The sequence below is a fragment of the Schistosoma mansoni genome, chromosome 3, assembly GCF_000237925.1.
Source record: "Schistosoma mansoni strain Puerto Rico chromosome 3, complete genome".
In the NCBI taxonomy this organism is placed as follows: domain Eukaryota; kingdom Metazoa; phylum Platyhelminthes; class Trematoda; order Strigeidida; family Schistosomatidae; genus Schistosoma; species Schistosoma mansoni.
The window spans coordinates 25,320,650-25,346,482 of NC_031497.1; the positions used below are offsets into that span (position 1 = coordinate 25,320,650).

At 33.7% G+C, this 25,833-nt stretch overlaps 1 protein-coding gene and 1 non-coding gene across 2 annotated transcripts; one reads left to right on the top strand and one right to left on the bottom strand.

The window, feature by feature from the left end:
• Positions 1-13,567: 13,567 nt before the first annotated feature.
• Positions 13,568-21,506, bottom strand: Smp_169680 (putative g-protein coupled receptor fragment; the record flags this gene model as incomplete). The annotated part of the gene is made up of 2 exons (XM_018799768.1): positions 13,568-13,639; positions 21,042-21,506. 2 exons carry the CDS (start codon positions 21,504-21,506, stop codon positions 13,568-13,570), a joined length of 537 nt encoding a protein of 178 aa, XP_018651524.1.
• Positions 17,433-17,504, top strand: Smp_tRNA_01465_Pseudo_TTG.1.1. Its single transcript has one exon. It is a non-coding gene (tRNA).
• Positions 21,507-25,833: the final 4,327 nt, after the last annotated feature.

Here is a 25,833-nt window from a genome sequence, read left to right on the forward strand (position 1 = left end):
ATGTCGATAGATATAAGTAATATGTATCATTTAGTCGAAAATGAAATACTTAGCTTTAGAAAATTAAGAAGATTAAAGAGAAGAAGATGAGAACAGAGAATGATTACTGTGGAAGCAAAGGAAAAAATGAATGTTTAGACAATTGATAAATAATTTGCAAATGACGTATTTGCTGTATGGTTCTTGAATTTTACTATGAGATTCTGTAATTTTATACTGAAATACATTTAGTTGTTCTCTACTTGTGTTCTCATTCAATATAGAAGCATTTTTGTTGTATTCTGCTGTTAGGAAGTGTATAGAGATGCTTGTATATTGATATGGAAAAAGAATGCTACAAGAAAGTGAAAACAGTCAGCGGTTTATAAGCATGAATTCAGAATAATCTATTAACTGAAACTGGTACTTGTGTAAACAACGGGAATAGAAATAGGGACAATCGAGTGTATTTGAATACAAACTTACAGGACCTCTTAGTAATATCTAAGGATCATGCAATAAATGTTTCATTTGCCAAATATCTATTAAATGTCTCAAACTTTATTGTTATTTAGTTTCCACATCAATCATTGTTGATGGCGTGAGTCAATTGAAGCTAGACCACCATGAAAAACCTGGAAGCACTGGACAGCCGTTTCATCCTATTGTGAGACTACTCAGCAGTGCGCTTCCACGATCCCGCCTCACGAGATTAAAACCCAGGACCTATCAGTCTCGCGCCAGAACACGTAACCGATAGACCACTGGGCCGGCATCCAACGTAGTCCCATAATAGAACAAAACGGCCGTCCAGTGCTTCCAGATTTTCAGTGATAGCCTACCTTCAATTGACTAACGCTTTCAACTATGAAACATACTGAAATCTCCACAAAACCATTTCTGACATCAATCATTCTTTGTTCTCATTCTCTTTTCTTTGATCTTAATTTTCTGCCACTAAGTATTTCATTTTCGTATGACGATACATACTACTCATGTCTATCGACATCAGTAGTACATACAACATTCTAAACTATTTTTTTACGTTTATCATATAAGAGAATTTAATCAATAAATACTAAAGATCAAACAGTATTCTATTGGTTACTAATCAAAGTAACCATACTTAATCTCAAATTATTCACTAAGTAGGTATACACATAAATGGGGAAATAATTCCCTTTTTAAAAATAAAAAAACCTAAAAAAACGAAAAAAATATTCCATTTGATCTTATTCTATTGCAAGAAACGTTCAGTATAGACGATTTTCAGGTACTTAGTAACTATGAATGGCCTGTATCAAAAAAGTAATTAGATCCATGGGATTTTAGATAGTCCTGTAATATTTTCTATATATATGTTAGTGAAAATACAATTTCATTATCATCATCTGTTGTCATAAAAAAGAGTTTTATCACAATAAAAAGGCGTTTAGGTCATGAGTCCTATATATATTGAGTTTGATGTGATTAACTATGATATATCTATGTCGTCTTTGCTACAATGTACATATCAACTAAGTATTACTGATTTTGCTGAACAATCGGGAACCACTGCAATTTCCCGACTCCACTGCTTATGCCTGGAAACCGGGATTACTCTAAGTTGCACGACGCAAACTGAACGTAAGAAATACTATTGTACTAAACATTTGTCGACTCTGAAATCATATCATCTTTAGTCCAAAAAAGCAATCATTTATATGCTGATTCCTACATATTTTATGATAGTATACAAAAAGGAATACATAGAGTTAACTGTTAAATCACACCGTGAATACAGTTCAACTGAATTGATCCAGTTAATATATTCGTCAAATTGAAGGAAGGTTTGAACTTGTCATATCAAACGAAATTTATGCAGAATTGACACAAAGAAATGGGACATCTTAGTAAAATCTGAGAACCATACAATAAATATTTCATTTGCCAAATATCTATCAACTATCTTAATCTTCATTGTTAATTCGTTTCCACATCAATCATTCTTTGTTCTCATCCTTCTTTTCTTTGATCTTATTAATGTTCTGCCGCTAAGTATTTCATTTTCAGTTTATGATACATACTACTTATAACTATCGATATCAGTAGTACATATCACATTATAAACTATTTTTATACGTTTATTATATAAGAGAATACAATAATTAAATACTAAAGATCAAACAATATTCGATTGATTACTAATCAGAGTAACTATATATTTAATCCCTAATTATTCACTAAGTAGATATAAACATAAATGGGGAAATAATTCCCTTTTAAAAATAAAAAAAAATTAAAAAAATAAAAAAATATATTCAACTTGATCCCATTCTATTACAGGAAACATAAGAAATTTTTCCCTTTTTTCAAAAAAAAAACATAAAAACAACCATAAACTTTTGTCACATTTAAAAACGGAAATAATAAAATTAAAAAAAAAATTTTTTTGTATTTTGAAAGAAAAAAATTAGAAAACATTTTACGGTTTAATAAAAAAAAACAAAAAAAACAAAAAAAATTGATTTATGAAAAGGAAAAAAATTTTTTTAAAAAAAACATTAAAAAAAATACAAAAAATGGATTTGATTTAATTTTTTTTATTGACCTCTAGGGAATAGATTTATTCATATTACGTATAAATAATAAAAAAAAAAGAAAAAAGAATTTCGTTTAATTTAAGTAAATATCTTTTAATTATTCTATTTTATTAGGTTATTTGAAATTTAATACAGTTGAGATCATGAATCAATTGAAGCTTGATCATCATGGAAAACCTGGAAGAATTGGACGATCGTTTCGTCCTATTGTGGGTTTACTCAGCAGTGTGCATCCATTATCCCACCTCTCGAGATTTCAACTCACGAACTATTAGTCTTGCGCGATAGCACTTAATCACTAGACCATTCATTTCAACTGTATAATATTACTAAAATCTTCACAAAACCATCTTTTGATAATGGTCATATGCACACTAGTGACTGATTTCAAGATACATGTCCTGAAGTTCAACTGAGTAGTAGTGACCAGTGGAGTTCAACTAGGTCTATTCAGAGATAGTAACTCACTGAAAACAATGGTGGATAGTTGCTTAATCTTGGAGATTAGTTGAAGTTAGACATTAACACCGTTGGATATCAGCCGGATCGGTGGTCTATCTGTTAAGTGCTCGCGCGAGAGACTGATAGATCGTAGGTTGGAATCTCTCGAGGCGGGATCGTGGATGCGCACTGCTGAGGAGTCCTACAATGGGACGACATGGCTATGCAGTGCTTGCAGATTTTCCATGATTATCTAGCCTCAATTGACCTTTGATCTCAACTGTATGAAATTACTAAAATCTCCACAAGGTAGCGGAGCATTATGTTGGGGCGATCCTGGAAATTTCTAGCAATAGACATGACAAGCTCAGTAAACATTAAGAAGCATTTTATCCAATCAGCGTTTGATTAAAAGTTTTCCCAGAAACATCACGAAAATAAAATCTCACACGTAGAGTTTCTGATTGGATGAATACTATTTTTATTAGCATTCCAGGATCTTCAGCAAAGCTTAAGGACTATTTAATTACTAAAAAAGTTTATATTTTCTGTACATAAATGAACCTTTGAAGTAAAGTGCTTCTAGCATATTTTGCGCCTTTCCTCTCATGTTCAATTCTCTATATCGATTTAACTTGGGGTTTACTAGACTAGCTCAGGATCCGAGTATAGCGTTCAATCAGCAAGACTTATCACATTGTAAGGATATGCAATAAATGGTAGACGGTGATCAACGATTGGCTCATGTACTATTTGTTCTATCAAGATACTAAAGTCCATGTACACCATTAGTATGGAATGTGGATTTTCTAACTCCTCTAGATGAATCGTTGATATCCATCAACGTGGTTGAAGCTCCAAATATTCGCTTCTCGTCCTCTCAATTTTTTAAACGACACACCCTCCACGAGAAGGCAGTGAGTAGAACTTCCTTGTCAGTGGGCTGTATATCTGTGTCCATGTGATAGGATTTCGACGGGGAGAGCTGACACTTACTACACCACCCTCAGCCATATCAAAGAATTCGGGAGCTCACATGCATATTTTATGATTGTAACTAATTATAGTAACCAAATATTAAAGATTATCAATGTATCATTTATTTCACTATAAACACTTGGATTTTTTCGTCTTATTCAGGCTTTTTTTTCTCATTTCAACCACACATTCTACACATACTATGCTTATAGTAATGATATATATACGTATACTACTGTGGCATATAATACTGACAGATATAAGTCGTATGTAGCAGCAATCGGATATATAGAATGCCTGCCAGCAAAAGAAGAAAAGTAAAAAGAGAGCAATCGCAACTAAACGAAGCATAAAACATTCTTAAGACAGTTGAAAGTAGATATGCAACTTATGTACTCCATGTATCCTATTCATATGTGGTTAAGTTAATGTTCACATCACTTCTAGTTTAAATATAATGAAATCAAACAGAAATAGAAAAATGAATTTTATGTATGAAAAGGTAGAATTAAAAAAAAACTGTTCTTTTATATCAGTAATATGAATATGGATACAATAAGATGTCTATTTCAAACTGATATCAAATTATCTAGATCATGAGTTGTCATAGAAATAATAAATAATATATTGGATTTGCTACATAGTACACATAATACTTATCAAACAAGTTTGAATTCGTTATTATAACTAGCTTATTTTAAATGATACATCTAAAACTGATCTTAAAACTCCAAGCAAAAATGGATAGTGGCTACCAGTGGAATCCAGGACAAAGCGCATTTCATCCTATTTGGGACTTGTCAGCTAAGTGTACCTGTATCTCAGTGTTGATGTTCACCCTGGGGCTCAAGACCCAGTACCACTCACTTTCAAAGCTATCTCATTATCCACTCAACTACTGAGTCCTGATTGCCACTCACTTGTGCAATGGGGTGAAGTTTAAATTCAATTGGTATTGTTTGATCATAAAACTGCCAAAAACAAACATAATATTACAATGAAACACTGTTTCATGTTATACATATAGTAATAATTAATTAATGTATTCAGAACTCGTAGTTTGTCGGAAATCTAATGAATTAGATAGATTTGAAAGTGTGAAGAGTCAAATCCATAGGCAGACATATCATCATCTATTTAAAGTAAGATTTAATACATATAGCCCTGATGTAATAATACGTAAGCCATAATGGCAGTCAAGATGATTATGAAGATTTCCAGTTAAGATAGTATATGTAAAATCTATACCAACTACTAACAACTTCAATGGATTAAGTATTCAAATTAGCTCCACTAGTCATGACTTCTCACTAGAACCCAGAGAATCCTCTCATGAAGTTAGTCACTAGTGAGGTAATGGTAATTACCATTATAGGGTTGTGGAGATTATTAAGTTTTTTGATGTTACATCACCATTGAAAATCTAAATGCACTCAACAGCCGTTTCGTCTTTCTATTAGACTCCTCACCAGTGCACCTCTATCAATATTTTCGCCACATTCGAACATAGAAACTTTGATCTCGTCGTGTAACATCAATCAATTCATGATCTCAATCAAAAACTTCATAATCTCTACAAACCCATTATTATACATTAGTTTATTCATTTACAAAAACGGTTTAAATGACAATTACTCTATACAGATTTACTCATATATACTACATTTATTCATTTTGATCTATTCACATCAATTATTGAATAACTTGAATGACTTCCCTATTCAAATCACAAATCAACCTTCTCATTCATTTCAAAAAAATGATATTGTTACAATACTACTCAATACATGTATCAGTATAATGTAACATTAACAAAGATAATGAAGAATAGAATCGAATAAAGTTTTAACCGACCTCATTGGATACTAAATGAACATGCAGGTTTGTATTCATAAAAAAGAATAATCAACTTTGACTGAGTTACATAAAAGAAAAAAACCGTTACTGATTTATGTGATTGCGTAATGAAGTTAATGAATGTTGGTCAATGATTTCTTCATAGGTAGATCATTGTGGAACAATCAATTGAATGGAATTCATCACTCTACATCAATTTAATTGACTACGAGAAAGCATTTGATGGGGTGGACAGGACAACAATATGGAGGCTTCTTCGACTCTGCGGCGTGCCCGAGATGATAGTCAACATAATACGGAATTCCTATGATGGATTAAACTGCAAAATTGTGCATAGAGGACAACTGACTGACTAATTCGAGGTAAAGACCGGTGTGAGGCAAGATTGCTTACTCTCACTCTTTCTCTTTCTCCTGGTGATAGAATGGTTCATGAATACGTCAACATCTGGAGGGAAGCACGGGATACAGTAGACAGCTAGGATGCAGCTAGACGATCTAGACTTCACAGATGATCTGGCTCTTCTATCATACACGCAACAACAAATACAAGAGAAGACGATCAGTATAGCAGTAGCTTCAGCAACAGTAGGTCTCAATATAAACAGAGGGAAAAGCAGGACTCTCCGATACAATACAGCATGCACCAATCGAATTACACTTGACGGAGAAGCCTTGGAGAATATGAAATCCTTTACATATCTGGACAGCATCATGGATGAACACAGTGGATCTGATGCAGATGTGAGGGCGAGGATCGGCAAAGCAAGAGCAGCATATTTACAACTGAAAAACAGCTGGAACTCAAAACAACTGACTGTTAACCAAAACTAAGAATTTTCAATACAAATGTCAAGACACTTTTACTGTATGTGGCGGAAACTTGGAGAACTAAGAAAGCCATCATCTAGAAGATACAAGTGTTTATTAACAGTTTTCTACGCAAAATACGTCGGATCCGTTGGCCAGATACTATTAGCAACAACCTACTATAGTATAGAACAAACCAGATTCCATTCAGTAGAGGAACAAATCACGTCAAACTGCTGGAAGCGGATAAGATACACATTGGGGTAATCACCCAACTGCGTCACAAAGCAAGCACTCACATGGAATCCTGAATATCAAAGGAGAATAGGAAGATCAAAGAACACATTATGCCAAGAAATAGAAACAGATATGAGGAGAATGAACAAAAGTCGGATGGAACTGGAAAGGAAGGCGCATGACAGAGTGAGAGTGTTGTGGAATACCGGTTGGCGGCCTATACTCGGTTGGGAGTAACAGGCGAATGTAAGTAAGTAAGGTAGGTCTTTGCTAAAACTCTAAATTGGATTTTATTACAAAGTATGAAATCCATACCAACTCTTACTGATAAACTAATTAAATATGATAATAATCATTTAGAAATACTTTATCTTCAAAATTAAAATTCAGGCAAACCTTCATTATTGCCTAATTATAATAATTACTTTGATGAGAATAACAAAATTCAATTAAAATTAAAAATAGATATAAAAGAGTTTATACTTTAATCTACTCACTAATTATAGCTAGATCACTGTTAAAAACTCATTTTGTACTGATATGCAATCTTTCAGTAGTGAGCCCCCGAATGCCCTGGTACGGCCGACAGTGGGGAGAGTCCGCTTTCCCTCTCGAAATGCTCTCACATGGCTACACGTATATAGCCTCTGCCAGGGAAGTCCTACTCACTGCCTTCTCGTGGCGGCTCTGTTGTTCACGAAATTGAGAGGACGAAAAGCGAATGCCCTTTGCTTTAACCGAGTTGGTGGAAACGGCGAGTCCACCTAGTGGAGTTGGGAAACCCTGATTCCAAACCAATGGTGTACATGGGTTCCAGTATCCTGAGGGAATAATTTGCGTATGAACCAATCGTGTGTCACCATGTACCATGGGACTGCATCTCCTTACGATGCCTCACCGCCTTGTGGATCAGACATTTAGGTCAAAGGCTCTCTAAGAAAACCACATGCTTAAGTTTTGGCACCTGGGCAGTATCACAGCCCTCACACAAATCGAATGAGATTTGTGCGGCGCATATGTATTTGGTGCTTCCTTGTACCAATATTTATGTGTTTAAATAAAATTTAAAAAATTTCAGTAGTGAGTGTTCACAATTTTATACTTGGGTATCAAATCTGGAACTACCAGTCCCGTACATGAAGGGTTAACCTTTTGACTATTAAGCCTGCATCTAATCGTGTAGATGCCTAACTTTATTCAGTATATATAATATTGAACAGAGCTCATTCATTGTCGGCATTAAATGAAACTGTAAAAACTCTACTATCTGCATATATACTCACAAAAATGCAAGTACCTATGCGTTTTCTGAGAGGTTAATAATAGCTAATTAAGAAAACATGTGCAGTGAGAATGCAATAATCATATTCATAAACTGAATGCCCATGATAAGCAAAAATGGATAGTGGCTAGCAGTGGAATCTAGGACGCATATTTCTGTCCTATTTGGGACTCATCAACTGAATGTACCTGCATCACAGTGTTGATGTTCATTCTTGGACTCGAACCAAGTAGCGTTCACTTTAATCACCTTCGCGTTTACCACTTAGCTACTTAGTCCTGATAGCCATTATAACAATGTAAAGGTACAAGTAAAACAAAAACCAGTGAATAATGTATATTTGGTTTTATATATTGAGGTATAATGGTGAAGATATTTTTTAGTTTATTTTCCTTACTAAAATAGTTATTCAAATCAAAATATTTGCTCTGCCAAGGGTATTAGCTTGAGAAATATCCTTTGTATACTACTGATAAGTACGTAAAGTTTCAAAAACAAAGCAAAAAGCTTCAATCTACCATACTTTAAAAGTCAGACAATTTCAGTCGAATAACAGATGGTAAAACCCAACCGATATAAAATGTAATAAGTTGAATAGATAGACCTATAGACTAATATGAATCACTCAATACAATATGTAAGAATAAAAACTATCTTTACAATCTTATCTTATTCGGTAGGATAGATAATAACTGTGCGGTTGAATATAGTTTAAACATTTTCGGTAACTGTTTTTCATTCTTGGACCTAGATAGTAAAATAGTCAAATAGTATAATCGAAAACTTTATTCCGCATAACAATAAGAACTTAGCTATTAAAAATATTATCAAAAAGGGGATTTGTGGATATTATAGGAATCATGAATCAATTGAAGCTAGATGTTAACACTGTTGAATGTCAGCCGGCTCAGTGGTCTAAAGGTTAAACACGAAACGGACAGTTCCTGGGTCCGAATCTCGTAAAGCGTGATCGTAGATGAGCACTGCCATTGAGGAGTCCCATAATAGAACGAAACGGCCGTCCAATGCTTCCAGGTTTTCTATGTTAGTCTAGCTTCAATCGATTCATGATCTCAACTATTGAAATTATTAAAAAATATTTTAATTTAAATACTTGAAAACATTGTTTTTAAAGAGCTATTTGTCTTTCATTATTACCTTGAACAAATAAGTGAACTTCTGAAAACTAAAGAGGAGTTAGACGTCTACAATTTTAAGATATTGTAACTTGAATCCTAGACAGACAGTGAATCATTTGCATAATTTGAGTTTCAGTAGACTTCAAGTCGTATATCTTCCAGTTCCTGATACACTGTTCAAATGACCTGTAATGAAATGAATTTAGCAAAACTGTAGTGAACAAAAACACGAGTGGGGACAATCGAATGCATATCAGCACAAAATGACAGAATATCTCAGTAAAATCTAACAACCATACAGTAACAACTTAACTCGCAAACTATCAATTAATTGTCTTAATCTTCACTGTTCTTTCTGCAAATATCAGTCCATTGTCTTTAATTCCATTGTTCATGCATTTTCCTACCTATTGCGTCTCATTTCAGTTTTTTTCCTTATCAATCTTTTATTGAAATACATTCTATACCTGACCAACTTTATATTACTACTAATGTGGATATAAGTAACCTATACTACAAAACTACCTGTTAACACGAGTTTAGTAAGATGCAATATAATACGTTAGTTGAATAGTTTATTTTTAAAGTATAAAGCTTCTAGAATTTATAAGTTATGTGCAACCGTAAAACTATTTGTTTTTCCAGAAACAATCTTAGTCCATACTTTCAGTTTCCATTAGAGTCTATGATATTATCTTATTTAAATTAGTTGTCAATTCATTCCCTAATCTGAACAATACTTGGTTTAGAAAAAAATAAAAATAAATTTTATGTCTCTATATGTTTCAACAAAATGTTTTACTAAAGACAGAACAAACATAATAGTATGAATTCATTATATTTCGTTGTTTCTCATCAGCTGCTTACAACCAAATATGTATTAGAGTTTTAGCATTGGGGTAATAAATAGTATGGAACAATCGACATAATTGAATGTAAAGGATTGGAATAACAAAAAAACATCAATGATAACTATATATATATATATATATATATATATGTGCAAGGAAAGGTCAGAGGTTATTAGAATGAATGAAGCATAACGGGTGGGTGGCTTAATAGTTGAGTTACAGTTCAAAGACAGATAAGATCAAATATGTAATAATTTTAGAGGGTGTATTACGTAATAATTGAATAAAATTTGGAGAGTTCATATAATTTAACACCGTTGGATAACGGCTCAGTGGTCTATCGGTTAACGGCTTCGGCTCGAGACTAGTAGATCCTGAGTTCAAATCTCGTGGGTGCGGGATCGTGGATGCACATAGCTGAGGAGTCCCATAATAAGACGAAACGGCCGTCCAGTGCATCCAGGTTTTCTATGTTAGTCTAGCTTCAATTGACTCATGATTTCAACAGTGAAAATACTAAATTCTCCATAAAACCCCCTCTGATCTATAATTTAAGAGAGACAAGTGAGAGGAAATGTGTAAGAGAAAGGGTGGTTTAAGAATTAGGTAAGGGAAGAGGAATATAATACAAAACTGAATATTGACCTAAATTAAACTAATAACAACAAAAACTGAAACAAACAAACAAAAAACAAAAAAAACGGATTACCAGGGTAGTAATAAGTTTATCACTGTCTCTTTTTAGGTACACAGATCCGGTTTGAGTTTTTTTTTTATCGCGATCGCTTCGGCAAACCGGAGAGCAGTTGTACTTCTTTGTTTGTTGATGAGAATCCACGAAATATAATGAATTCATACTATTATATTTGTTCTGTTTTTTATTTAAATTCATAAAGGGAACTAACTGCATGAAAATGTTTTAAACTGGATATGATACACTTTTTCCTAACATATAATAATATATGTAGCATCAACCATTTGTCAACTCTTTCAAAAGGAAGTTGGATCAACTGAGAGACCATTATTGTTAGAACTAAAACAGACAACCAAACCTCCTGTTATTTACTAACTGAAACTGATCAAAGATTTACTGACATTTTCTGTACAATTATTGGGTGAATGATCTATGTAAGAGCGAAATTTTCACACAGAATTTCCTTTCAGACTCTAATTTTCACATCGATTTTTCATCTCATAAGAATGTTGGAATGAGCTACAGTGACCAATTTATAGAAAACAAATGTTAATAGCTTAATTTGATTGAATTGAGATCTTCTATGAACGTTTTGCTCCTATATAAAGTACTTGTATACTTTATTTCATGTCAGTCAGTCAGCTACAACTTAAAACCAGGCACATATATACAGTAGGTCCAAGTCGCCATATGTTATTAGCACAACAAGATGAACACGAAAATCATTGAAGTAGCTACTTCAATGGTAGTAATATATAACAACACCCAAGATCATTGTGTTATGTCAATGTAACTTTTAAAAAAATCCGATTGATTCACCTCATTGTATAGAATATTCTATGGAGATTGGTAAGCAAAGATGGATAGTGGCTAGGTGTGGAATCCAGGACGCTACTTTCGTCCTATTTGAGACTCGTCAGGTGGATGTACCTGCATCTCAGAGTTGATGTTCACTCTGGGACTCGAACCCAGTACATTTCGCTTCAAACCTCATCGCGTTATCCACTCGGCCACTGAGTCCTGATAGCCACTTGCTTGCGCAATGAGGTGAAGTTTAAATTTACTTAGTATTGTTTGTTTGGATTTTCCCATTGATGTTTTTAGGACTGCAGCCGGTCAGTCTCTAATTGGCATATATGCATACTGTGCGCATATCGAGGCAGTACGTACAGTATGCACATATAATCCAATTAGAGACTGACCAGCTGCAGTCCTAAAAACATCAATGGGAAGATCCAAACAAACAATACTAAGTAAATTTCTATGAAGATTGCCTAGAAATACATTGAAATATTGAAATAATCTAAGTCAGAAAATATTACTCCATGAAAATCATCCTACCGAGAAATGAATCTTTCCAATCTGAACTCTGCCTGGAGCCTCTCTGAGGCTACTGACGATCCCAAACTTAGATAAAGAAGAAGGGTTGAGCATGGAGTTAGTGACTCTATCTTGTAGAAAACCTATGTCTTAAAAAAAAACTAATCACAAAACAAAATCTTGTCAATTTGTAAATGCTGACATTTTCTATTCATCGTAACTAATTCTGTCCAGTTGTAAAACTTTCTTATTAACAAATAGACAAAGTGAAATGATTATAACAGACTAAAAAGTTAAGCTTGACAAAATGACACTTCTCTTTGAAATGACAATAAGCCTACTAATTATATAGACAAGAAAGGTAACTTATGGAGGTAACAGGAAAAAAAAGAGGAAGAAGAATGTTTTGCTTCACAATGGTACATAATTGATATAATTAAAGAAATGACAGAAAAAATTTGGGGGGAGGGGGTGGGGTGGGAAATTTCATTGTATGATCTATAGTTGAAATCAAAGTCAATTGAAGCTAGACTACCATAAAAAACTTAGAAGCACTGGACGGCTGTTTCGTCCTATTGTGGGATTCCCCAGCGGTGCGCATTTATTTTTTTTCTATTGTAAATGTAAAAGACTAAAATAACATGGCGAATTTAAAGACAAAGAAACAAATGACAAAAGAAGACAAACCAAACATCATCTACAAATTAAATTGTACCAACTGCGACAAACAGTACATCGGACAAAGCGAATGCCCTCTTCATCTTCGCGTGCATGAAGATCAATTAGCAATCAAACGCCATGATATGTCATCACTTATATCAATGCACGTAGAGAACTGCGGACACACATTCGACTGGAAAAATGTGGAGATTTTGAATAGAGGCAATTCTAAAAAAACACCAGAGAATTTTTAGAAGCTTGGCATTCAGGTCAATCAGTAATAAACAAGCACATTGAAATCAATCCAATTTATCAATCAATCAGGAAAATGGTGCGGAAATATAGGCACAAAAATCTAATCAATGGGAGATACAACAAAAACAATGGAGTAAAAATGATAGGTTTCAGATCAACAGGAACCAATCAACATCGAGGTGTACAGGACAAGCAGTGAATCACATGTGGAGAAATTCAAACACTTCACTTCTACCCGAAGTTCGTGCTCATGATGTCGTTCAGAAGAACGATGAAAGCTTCATGACCAAACCATTCCACTCAGAGAACAAAACTCTATCAAAATCATCCACCTCAGTTACAAATCTTCTCCACCATCACAAAGAAACAAATTATCATTATTTCCATTTTTAACGTCTGTTTATAATAAATTGAAAAGGAGATAGACTAGAACGGAAATGTTTTCAATAAGGAAAACTGTTTTTTTTTGTAGAATGGGACAAATTATGTTGTCAAATCTTTCGTAAACTGTTTTTTCTTAATTTTTGTATTGGAAATATCCTTTGATCTTACCATCTGATTGAAAAATAATTAAAAATGAAAGTTAATTTGACTGAAATTTTTAGAAGTTTAGTTTACTAAATAGATTTAAGTAGTACTTCCTTACTTACTTAGGCCTGTTATCCCTAGAGGAGGAGCATAGGCACATCAAGAAACATTCTCCATCCAACTCTATCCTGAGCCTTCCTTTCCCGTTCTTTTCAGTTGTTATTCATCCTTTTCATATTTGCTTCTATTTCCGGACGTAATGTGTTCCTTGGCCTTCCACTTTTCCGCTTACCTTCTGGATTCCAAGTTAAAGATTCCTTCATGATACAGTTCAGTGATTTCCTCAATGCATTTCCGATCCACTTCCAAAGTCTTTTCCTAATTCCCTCTTCAGATGGAAGCTGGTTTGTCCTCTCTCATAAAACGCTGTTGCTGATAGTATCGGGCCAGTGAATAATGAGTATTCTGCGTAGACAATTGTTTACAAATACTTGTACCTTCTTGACGATGAATATAGTAGTTCTCCACGTTCCAGCTCCGTACAGTAGGACTCTCTTGACATTCGTATTTAAGATTCTCATTTTGAAGTTAGTTGACAGTTGTTTTGAGTTCCATATGTTCTTCAATTGTAGAAATGCTGCCCTAGCTTTGCCCATCCTCACATTTACATCTGCATCCTATCCTCCTTGTTCATCAATGATGCTTACCATGTACGTGAATGTTTCCACCTCTTCCAGAGTTTCTCCATCAAGTGTGATTGGGCTGGTGTTCTTTGTGTTGTATTTGAGAATCTTGCTTTTTCCTTTGTGTATGTTGAGATCTATTGATGCAGCGGCTGCTGCTACGTTTGTTGTTTTTGTCTGTATTTGTTCGTGTATATGAGATAGGTGGGCTAGATCATCGGCAAGTGGTAAATTAAGTTTTTTTAAAACTTCATGTTGTTAATCGTCAAGATGGTAACTGAGTAATTTCGTATAGTGGAGTTATATTTTGGATGGATTAACTTGATGTAAAGTTATATCTCAAATTATGATATATTTTGATATGTGGTTAATAATGGAGTCTAGGTTGTACATTTCGTATATTTTGTTACTTATTAGATAGATATACTTGTATTTCATTATTAATCCTCATAGTGAAATCCCAACTCAGTACTTCTAATCGCCATCTTCAGTCCTTTGCTTATTAAGCTACTGAGTCCAACAAGTCTAATAAGTATAAAGTTATTAGTTTATACCCGATGAACAAAACCAATCGTTATTGGGACTCAATAGACTATTGAATAATGTATTCAGAACCCCAAAAAAAGAAAGATGCCAAGTTCAAGTTACAGTGTGAATATCAACACTGAAATGAAAGTACATCCTTTTGATGAGTTTGAAAAAAAGATAAAATCAGCAACATTGAATCTACTGCTAACCACAAAACATCTCTTCTTATAAAATATACTATTATTATTTGATATATGCAGTCGTTTCCACTGAAGAGTTCATCAAGTAGTGTTAACAGCATATAATAATCATGAACGGTGAGTTGGAAATCAAAGATTGAATCTGTCATAGGTAATGAAGTTGAAATGGATTTTTTGTTATATCGAGTAAGTGTGTCCGTGCCCTGTTTAATATATGACGTGATGATTCACGCCAATCAGAGAGGAGTGAATTTAACGATCAGAGCAATGATACACAAAAGCCGTATGAGCAATCTAGAGTACTTATCAGTTCTGCTATCAGCCTAGCCCAGCCAGTTAAGTCCACAACACCAATAACAGACTCTGCAAAATGAATCATTATTCTCAAACATACTGGGTTTATATACCAACCAAACAGACCACATCGTACCATAAAATAGAAAATAACAGTTGTACACGATTTGGCCAAATGTGACTGTTAATAAGGGGAACATTAATTAATCGACTGGGTATAACTCAAAAATGGGAAGTCATATAATAAGAGTCCATAGATCAAAATAAAGCTTATAATAAGAAGGATACGAATATGAATAGTTTAGTTACTTAATAATTATACAATAGGAAATATACGTATCATATTGGTTCATAAACAGTCCTCAAAAGTTACCATTCATAAATCTCGACGGGATATAACAATTTTGTGAAATAGAATATGAAAAAGAAACTAAAGTGTGTAATCTGAACTGATATGTACTTATATGTGAAAGGTCTACCTATATGAAGTCGTCTAGATGACTTCACAAAGAATAATATTCAATAAACATAATAAATAGAACTCTTTGGAATAAACTTATCACAGAATGAACAACGTTAACTCCATAAGTTGAGGAATAGACGTAATATATACAGGAGAGAAAAGAGATATGTACTACACCCTACTTAAAAATATAGGTAACGTAGGATGGGACGACGTTATTACAAGGAGATAAACATAGCTACCTTTTTAGAATATTCTGGGATCCTTTAGAGGTATTCAATTCAAGTTCGTCATTGACTAATAAAGGCGTTCTCGAGCTTAATCACAGATTTGAACAACATATGAAAAGAATGTGTTAGCAGCTCAAAGTACAATTTTTAGTAGTTACTTAAGTTTACAAGTAAATTTTATTGTCGAATGAACACCACTGCAACATAAGAACACCAAGGCTGGTACAAGTGGAAGATTTATTAAACCCAAAAACATAAGGAAGACGACTATCCTAATCTAAAATTCATACTCTTTTTATAAATTGAATGGATGAAATTAGCCTTATGAAAAATACTTAGAGTTATAATTAGTCATATAGTACAGATCATGTTGAGGATAGTCCATGTTAATTGAACACAACATGAATATCGTATGTTATACAGAATGAAATATGATATGGGGAAACAAAACAGGATGTAATTTTACCTTTACGTCTCATCATATCACATACAAACCTGTATTTTTTCAGACAAACAAAATTTTGGTTATAATCATCTATAATTTCCACTTTCAGCAATATTCTACTGTAGGAGAGAACAAACCAGATTCCATCTAGTGGAGGAAGAAATCAGGAAGAAGCACTGGAAGTGGATAGGAAACACATTGAGGAAATCACCCCATTGCATCACAAGGTAGGCACTCACATGGAATCCTGAAGGCCAAAGGAGAAGAGGAAGACAAAAGAACACATCACGCCGAGAAATGGAGACAGACATAAGAAGAATGAACAGAGGTTAGACAGAACGAGAAAGGAAGGCGCATCACAGAGTGCGTGGGTTGGAGAATGCTGGTTGGCGCCCTATGCTCGATTGGGGGTAACAGGCGTGAGCAAGTTAGTATCTATAATTTCACAAATTTCGACAGTTTATGACCGTAAAATAACTCTTCTTGTAACACTTCTAGGGTTACTGGCCAATCCCAAGACCGGGTAAAAAGTAGGAGATTGAGTATGGGGTCAACATCTTCACCCCTCAGAAAACAACTTTGCTAAAAGTACTAATCAGAATAAGTTTGACTGTAAATTTATATGAAAAGTTTAATCTATTTGATCACCTAATTTTAGAGTCACAATTGAATATGAACACACTTAGTCATCATAGATTATTTGTCAACAGTTCAAAGTTAAATAATGTATTGTATAACTTGGAATCTTAAAGTGAATTGTCAATATTCACTTAGTATTGTTTGTTTGAATCTTTCCATTGATGTTTAGGACATATGTGCATATGTGCATTCTGTGCGTATTGTCTCTATATAGCCTTAATTTACAAGCATTATAAGCAAATATGGATAGTGGCTAGCAGTGGAATCCAGGAAAATTCAAACAAACAATACTAAATGAATTTAAACTGCACCCCATTGCACAAGCAAGTAGCTATCATGACTCAGTAGCTGAGTGGATAACGCGATGACGTTTGAAGCGAAAGGTACTGGGTTCGAGTCCCAGATTGAACATCAACTCTGAGATGTAAGTACATCCATCTGACGAGTCCGAAATAGGACGAAACACACTTTGTCCTGGATTCCACTCCTAGTCACTATCCATATTTCAATTTTTAACAGTTTAAACTTATATAATAATTTTGTTCTTTCGGCGGAAATTTATCATTTAAACAAACCAAAAACTACAATGATAGTAAGATAAACTAACATCATTTTATTAAGTTATACTCTACTCCTCTTCATATCAACGGATAAATCAATTCGGAAAAGAAAATCGAATTTTCTATTCCCGTCAAATAAATAACAGATAGATAAGAGAAAAACAGAGTTTTCATAAATTATAGATGAGAAAATCATGTATCGTAGTTATTTTAGACAAAAAATGAAATGGATAATATTTTTATCTTGCACAACATAATCCTACTACTATATAATGTAATGTATTATTCAAAACAGATATGTTGCTGATCATCATATGGTGTGTGTGGTACTCATGTCAAAAGATAATAAGTAGTATGTGTCATCGATCGAAGTCAGTAACTTCAAACATTGATATCACGTTTTGGTTTGGTCCCCCCCCTAATCGAAAGTAAAACGTCTGGAGGTAGAAGGTTAAAGAGATCGAAGAAAAAAGAACGAGAACCGAGAATGATTGATATGGAAACGAAAGAACAACGAAGTCTGAGACAATTGATTGACATTTTGTAAATAAAGTATTTGTTGTACGGTTTCCAGATTTTACTAAGACGTTCTAAAATCTCGTATTGAAATGCATTCGATTGTCCGCACCTGTATTCTCGTTCACTACAGTCATATCAACAATAAGATATTTGTTAAAATCTTAATTTGTCACATCATTACTACTTCAACAGTGTACTGTGATTTATTGAGCACTTTAAATTTTTATAATCTAAAGTTGTGGGAACGGCCCCTGGTGAATTCGAGGAAGCTCGAAGAAGCTCAAAAACAGACGATGACATTCCACCCAATCACTTTTTGAAAGAACATTCCAGAATCTTAACGTGTACCTTCCCCAGTGAACAAATGCCAAATACCACTGCACGCAGATTGGATGACTATAATAATGATGATTTCGCTTTTACTAAAAACTATAAATACCTGAGAGTTTTATATCATACTTGACACTGTTTGAAATAAGATACATTCTCACTCGTCTTCTATGTTCTCATTTACGACTTCGAGCGTTTTAGCGTTCAAGTGCTGAAGTTGTACGTGGTATAACAAGAAAAATATAAGTTATAGATATAACCAAAGTGATTTAAGTACCTGAAGACAGTGCAATGAAATAAAATAGTTTCGTTTTATTCTAGAAAGTATATATTGTATTCATTCATAAAGGAACCATATCTATTAAGTATACTGTTTATTTCCTTGAACCATTGAAAATAACTTTTAAACAAATACCTTATAATATACCGAATATAATTATGATGAATATCCGGTTTCAACCTTAGATTTCAAATATTTCAATATTATCTATTAACAGGTATAAATAACTCAAAGAATAGCCATTCTATTTAAGTCTCAAAGTGAAAATCCACTTTGGGATGTAAATACATTTGGATGATGAATCCCGAAAATAGACGAAATGTGCCTCCCGGATTGAACTACTAGTCATTATCAATCTCTGATTATAATACTTGTTATTTAAAGCAATATCTAGGCAATTTTGACAAGATATACTAATGAATAGGAAAATTCAAACAATGTATGGAATAGTTGAGATCATGAGCCGATTGAAGCTAGATCACCATTGAAAACCTAGCTTCAATTGACTGATGACCTCATCTATATAAAATTACTAAACTCTCCACAAGACCCCCTTCTGATAATCTATGAAATAATTTATACAAATAATCGTTAAGATAAGAACGAATAGCTTGATAAAAAAAATTTGGCGCCGATTATAGAGAAGTCATTATATGTAAGATCTCAGCGATTGAAATCTAAAATAATTCCAATGTTCGTCCAGCTAACTTGTTTGGACTTCTTCAGGGTAATAATCAAAATCTAAATCATCAAAGTAATATATCGTGTTTTTTTAAACAATTATATCAATATATATACTACGTTAAGTCAATCATATTTGGATGTTGAATAATATGAATCAGTTAAATCAGAATCAAGTCTTCTTTCATGTCAACCTGAAGAAGTCCAGACAAGTTAGGAGGACGAAACGTCGTGATTATTTAAATATCAGTCGTTGAAATTATTTCAAATATAGGTTTTATACATATAATCTATTATATACATTTAAATGTTCCTAAGAATGTTTACCCGATACAATACAGCATGCACTATTCGATTTACACTTTATGGAGAAGCTTTGCAGGATGTGAAAACTTTTACATATCGAGGCAGCATTATCGGTGAACACGGTGGATCTGATGCAGATGTAAAGACGTGCATCGTCAAAGCAAGAGCAGCATATTCACAACTGAAGAACATCTGCAACTCAAAACAACTGTCTGTCAACCATCACCACAATCAAATTTTTCAATTAAAATATCATGACAGTTCTACTGTATGGGGCGGAAACCTTTAAAACAACAAAGGCCACCATCCAAAAGATTTAGGTTTTTATTAACAGTTGTCTACATGAAATGCTTTGGATCCGTTGACCGGATAGTATCAGCAACAACCTACTGTGGGAGACCACAAACCAGATTTCATCCTGTGTATGGAAAAATGAGGAAAAGGTGATGAAAGTGAATAAGACCCACATTGAGTAAATCACCCAACTGCCTCACAAGGCGACCCCTCATATGGAATCCTGAAGATCAAATGAGAAGAGTGAGACCCAAGAACACATCACGCTGAGAAATGGAGACAGACATGAAAAGAATGAACAATAATTGGATAGAACGATAATGGAAGGCCAAGGACAGTATGAGTAGGTTGGGGAATGTTGGTCGGTTTCCTATGCTCGATTGGGAGTAGCAGGCGTAAGTAAGCAAGTAGGTACCTCATTAACTTTTAGTTCACACTATATAACCCCTTTTACTTTATAAAAAGAAAATAGAAAACCATTTAAACAAATACATAACCTACTTGAAATCTATCAATAACAATTGCAGTTATACTAAATGTTGATACAAATATATTAGTACCTTGAAACATTGATGAAAATTTACATAAAAATTGTCCTAACATCCAATTATAATTACTATTTAATAAACGTATTAAATTAAATGGTTGAGTAATTAAACATAATCAGCGAACTGAGTCACAAAGCAACTCCTCACATGGAATGCTGAAGGCCAAAGTAGGAGAGGAAGACCACAGAACACATCACGCCGAGAAATGGAGATAGACATGAGAAGAATGAACAATAATTTGATAGAACTAGAAAGAATGGCCTAGAACAGAGTGAATGGGATGGAGAATGCTGATCGGAGGTCTATGCTCGATTGGGTAGAGGGGGTAACAGGCATAAGTAAGTAAGTACCTTATCAAACTTCTAGTTCGAACTATATAACCTCTTTTACTTTATAAAAAGAAAAGGATAATTAGAATAGGTAACTTACTTGAAATCTATCAATAGCAATTGCAGTTATACTAAATGTTGATACAAATATATTAGTACCTTGAAACATTGATGAAAATTTACATAAAAATTGTCCTAATATCCAATTATAATTACCATTTAATAAACGTATTAAATTAAATGGTTGTGTTATTAAACATAATGTTAAATCAGATATAGCTAAATTAAGTATAAATAAATTACCACGTGTACGCATTGAATATTTTCTTAAAATGATATAAATAATTAAACTACTACTGATTATACCAAATATAATCATAATAAGGAAGATTAAGATAATAATGATTATAAGTAGTATAGGTATTTTAGATTGATTTTTTAATTCATTTATTTCTTCCCAATATATATGTAATAATTCATCACGTATTGTATTATTTATTAATTGTGTTGAATAATTAAGATATTTATATAAGGTTGTATAACATCCAGTGGATATATCACACATTACTTAAATAATTAACGTAGTAGTAGTAGTATGAGTAGTAGTTATGGTAGTAGTAGTAGTAGTAGTAGTATCTTTCTTGTAATGAGAAAAAAACAACGGTGTTTGACAATTAAATAATAATCAGTCTACAAGGTTCTACAGGTTTGTTTTATATATTTAAAATTACTGATTAAAAAAAACAAAAAAAAAATGAAATGGTGATTTTCTATTGGTTGAAATATTCCTGTGATTTGATTGGTCGAAAAAAATATTGAGATAATATTATTTTCAGAAGGGGTTTTTTTTGGTGGAGATTTAGTATTTTCATAGTTGAAAGCGTAAGTCAATTGAAGTTAGACTACCAGGGAAAACCTGGAAGCACTGGACGGCCGTTTCGTCCTACTGTGGGACTGTTCAGCAGTGAGCATCCATGATTTCACCTCGCGAGATTCGAACGCTGTGCCTATCAGTTTCGCGCCAGAGCACTCAATTGATAGACCACGGAACCGGCATCCGATGGTGTTTATGTCTAACTTCAACCAATCCGCGAAGTTGAGCAACCGTTTATCAATTGTCTTCAGTGAGTTGATATCTTACAACAGACTGCTTCTCTCTAGAACTCTTGGAATTACTTCTCGAAGTCAGTTGAGTGATTCTAGGTTTTCTCTGGTGGTCTAGATTCAATTGACTCACGCTTTCAACTATGAAAATAATATTATTTGTAAGAAAATAGTTTCAACCCTGTTATGAAGTAGTAATTCAATGAAAATGATGATTGATGGTAGTATGATTTAGTGGATTGGTTGAAGTTAGACATAAACACACTTTTAGAAAACTGAATCGAAATAGAGTGGATTTACATTTTCAATTCTAATTAGTTCAACCCTTAAGAATCATTCATTGTCATCAGTAGCATTTCTCTCCATCCAGACAATACTCATATTATTAAGTCAAAGATTCTTCCTAAGATTTCAGAAATGACTTGACAAATTCAATCTTCAGTATGTAAATGTGAAATAAAACTATCATAAGAATTTAGGTCTGTAGGTTAGATTCCTAGCGAATTTATAGTTTGGCATCGAATACCTGTCAAATGCCACTTGTTTCTTAGTGATTTATGATTGGATATCATTTAATTATCAAACATTCATCTCGAAATGAACAATACGTACCAATTTATGACAAGTTATTTATTTATTTAAATACATAAATATTGCTAAAAACGGGCACGAGATATATATGCGCCACAGAATTCTCGTTTGATTTGTGTGGGGGCTGGGATACCGCCCGGGTGCCAAAACCGAAGCACGTGGTTTTCTTAGGGGACAACACCCGGAGCCTTTGACCTAAAGATCTGATCCACAAAACAGTGGAGCATCGTAAGGAGATGCAGTCCCACGGTAGCCGGTGACCAACAATTGATTCATACAACATTTGTTCCTTCAGGATACTGTGGCCCATGTGCACAAATGGTGTGAGATCAGGGTTTTCCAACTCCCCTAGGTAGATTCGCCGTGTCCATCAACCCGGTTAAAGCGCCCGACATTGGCTTTTCGTAAACGACACTAATGTCACGAGAAGACAGTGAGTAGGACTTTCCTGGTAAAGACTTGATACGCGTGACCATGTGAGATCATTTCGAGATGGAGAGTTCGCTCTCCCCACTGTCGGCCGTACCAGGGCATTCTGGGGTGAGACCGAAGATTTTGGGTTAGTGTGATCGTGGATGTGTACTTTTAAAAAATCTCATACATGGTCGAAACAGTGCTTCTAGGTTTTCTATAATGATATAGCTTCAATTGACTTATGAATTGAAGCAATAAATTACTAAAAATATTATTCAACAAATGAATACATAATATAAAGTCAAGTTTATGCTAGATATAAGATTTCAAAATAGAAGAATAGAAAAAAACTATAGTAAAATGATATTTCATCTTAGTGACCCTTTCGTTCTTTTCTTCTTCAATAATTTATTTTAAAAAAAAGTGAAGGAAAAATAAACAGAATATTTTAACAGAAAGGGGGATTTATAGAGATTATATTAATTTACTAGTTGAATTCATGAGTTAATCAAAGCTAGACCATTATGGAAAATCTGGAAGCATTGAATTGCAATTTCATCCTAGTATCAGACTACTTAGCAATGAGTGATAATGACCCTTCACGCGGGAATTGAACACAGAACCTTCGATCTCGTTCACGAATGTCTATCCTATAGATCTTTGTTCCGGCATCCGATAGTGTTAATGTCTAACTTCGTGGATTGGCTGAGTCGGGATTGTGGATGCGTACTGCTGAGAATATTTAAAGTTTAGAATGATTAGTTGTGTGTTAGTTTAATGAATTTTATAAATCTGTTCAAATTTCACGCTAAGGATTAAATATTAACATAGCCAGTATCCATCTTTGTTTAAATCACTATTGTTTTAAATTCTGTTTTTGTATTCTTGGAGTATACAATGAATGTATGAACATTTTGTTGAGTCTTCATTTATATCTTTATATTTAATCGTCCTAACATTTTTATACTTTGTCAACATTGAAATTTAATCCATAATTAAAGTATCTTAGACAATATTGATTGATTAATATACTTAACAACATGATATTATATAGTTGAAATCATGAATCAATTGAAGCTAGACCACCATGAAAAACCTAGAAGCACTGGACGGCCGTTTAGTCATATTGTGTGACACCTCAAATAATCCAATTCTAACCTCTCAGATAGTGATACTGGGTGATATAGACTTGAATTCCATAAGGAGTATTAACATTCTCATAGATACATTATTGCATTGTTGTTGGGTGCCAATTACCACTAAACTTAGGTCTATGAAATGGTGGAGTCTACCTTGAACTACCTAACAAAAATTCATAGTGAACACATTGTTAAATTACTATATAACTATATTACATTATATGATAATATTCCTCAAGTAATCATTCTAATAATAAAGTCTTTCACTATACTATCTCAGTTGATATCGCAGAATATTCATTTGTATATACTACTTATCTTCAAAATTCTATTTTGGTCATTTTAACAGTATTTGTATTTATATCACATGTTAACTATTGATTATCATTCATTTTCGTAAATTATTACAGGTTAATACAATATTAATAACTTACTTACTTACACCTGTTACCCCTCGTGAAGGAGCATAGGCCGTCCACCAGTGTTCTCCATCCAACCCTATCCTTGGCAATCCATTCCAGTTCTTTCCAGTTAACACTCATCCTTTTCATTTCTGCTTCCAATTCCCGATGCAGTGTGTTCTTCTGCCTTCTTCTTTTCCGCTTCCATTCCGGATTCCAAGTTAGCATATGCCTCGTGATGTGGTTCGGAGATTTCCTCAATGTACATCCTATCCACTTTCAATGTCTTTTCTTAATTTCCCCTTCAGATGGAAGCCACTCTGTCCTCTCTCATAAAATGCTGTTGCTGATAGTATCTGGCCAGTGAATGTTGAGTATTTTGCGTAGACAACTATTTATAAATACTTGTACCTTCCTGATGATGGTCGTAGTAGTTCTCCATGTTTCAGCTCCATACAGTAGGACTGTCTTGACGTTCATATTGAAGATTATAACTTAGAAACAAGTTGGGAGTTGTTTTGCGTTCTGTATGTTGTTCGATTGTAGAAATGCTGGCCTTGCTTTGCCAATCCTCACATTTACATCTGCATCCGATCATTCTTGTTTATCAATGATGCTTCCCAGGTATGTGAATGTTTTCACATCTTCCAGAGTTTTGCCTTCAAGTGTGAATGTGTTGGTGTTCTCCTTATTGTATTTGAGAATCTTGGTTTTTCCTTTGTGTATGTTGAGGCCTATTGATGAAGAGGCTGCTGTTACATTTGCTGTCTTCGTCTGTATTTGTTCGTGTGTATGAGAGAGGAGGGTTAGGTCATCTGCGAAGTATAAATCGTCTAATTGATTCTGAGATGTCCATTGTAATTTTCACATATGCTCAGATCTCCTTTCTTTGGTATCTTGATGAAGTATCCTTCTTTCCAGTCCGTCGGCACTTTTTCCTCTTCCCAAATCTTCTTGAATAGAAGGTGAAGCATGTTTGCAGTTACTTCAATGTTTGACTTCATTGCTTCAGCCTGTCTATTAATACAATATAAGTAGTTAATAAATACTATTAAAAAATGAAATAAAATAAATTTATAATTCATCGTTTAATTACTTTAATGAGTTTGTTTTTTTGATCATTTTAAATTTATATTGTACTACTGTCGGGTAGGTTGCTTATATCTACATAAGTAGTATATGACGACGGTCAGGCAGAGAAAGTATTTCAGTAGATGATTGATCAGGAAAAACCAGAAACGGG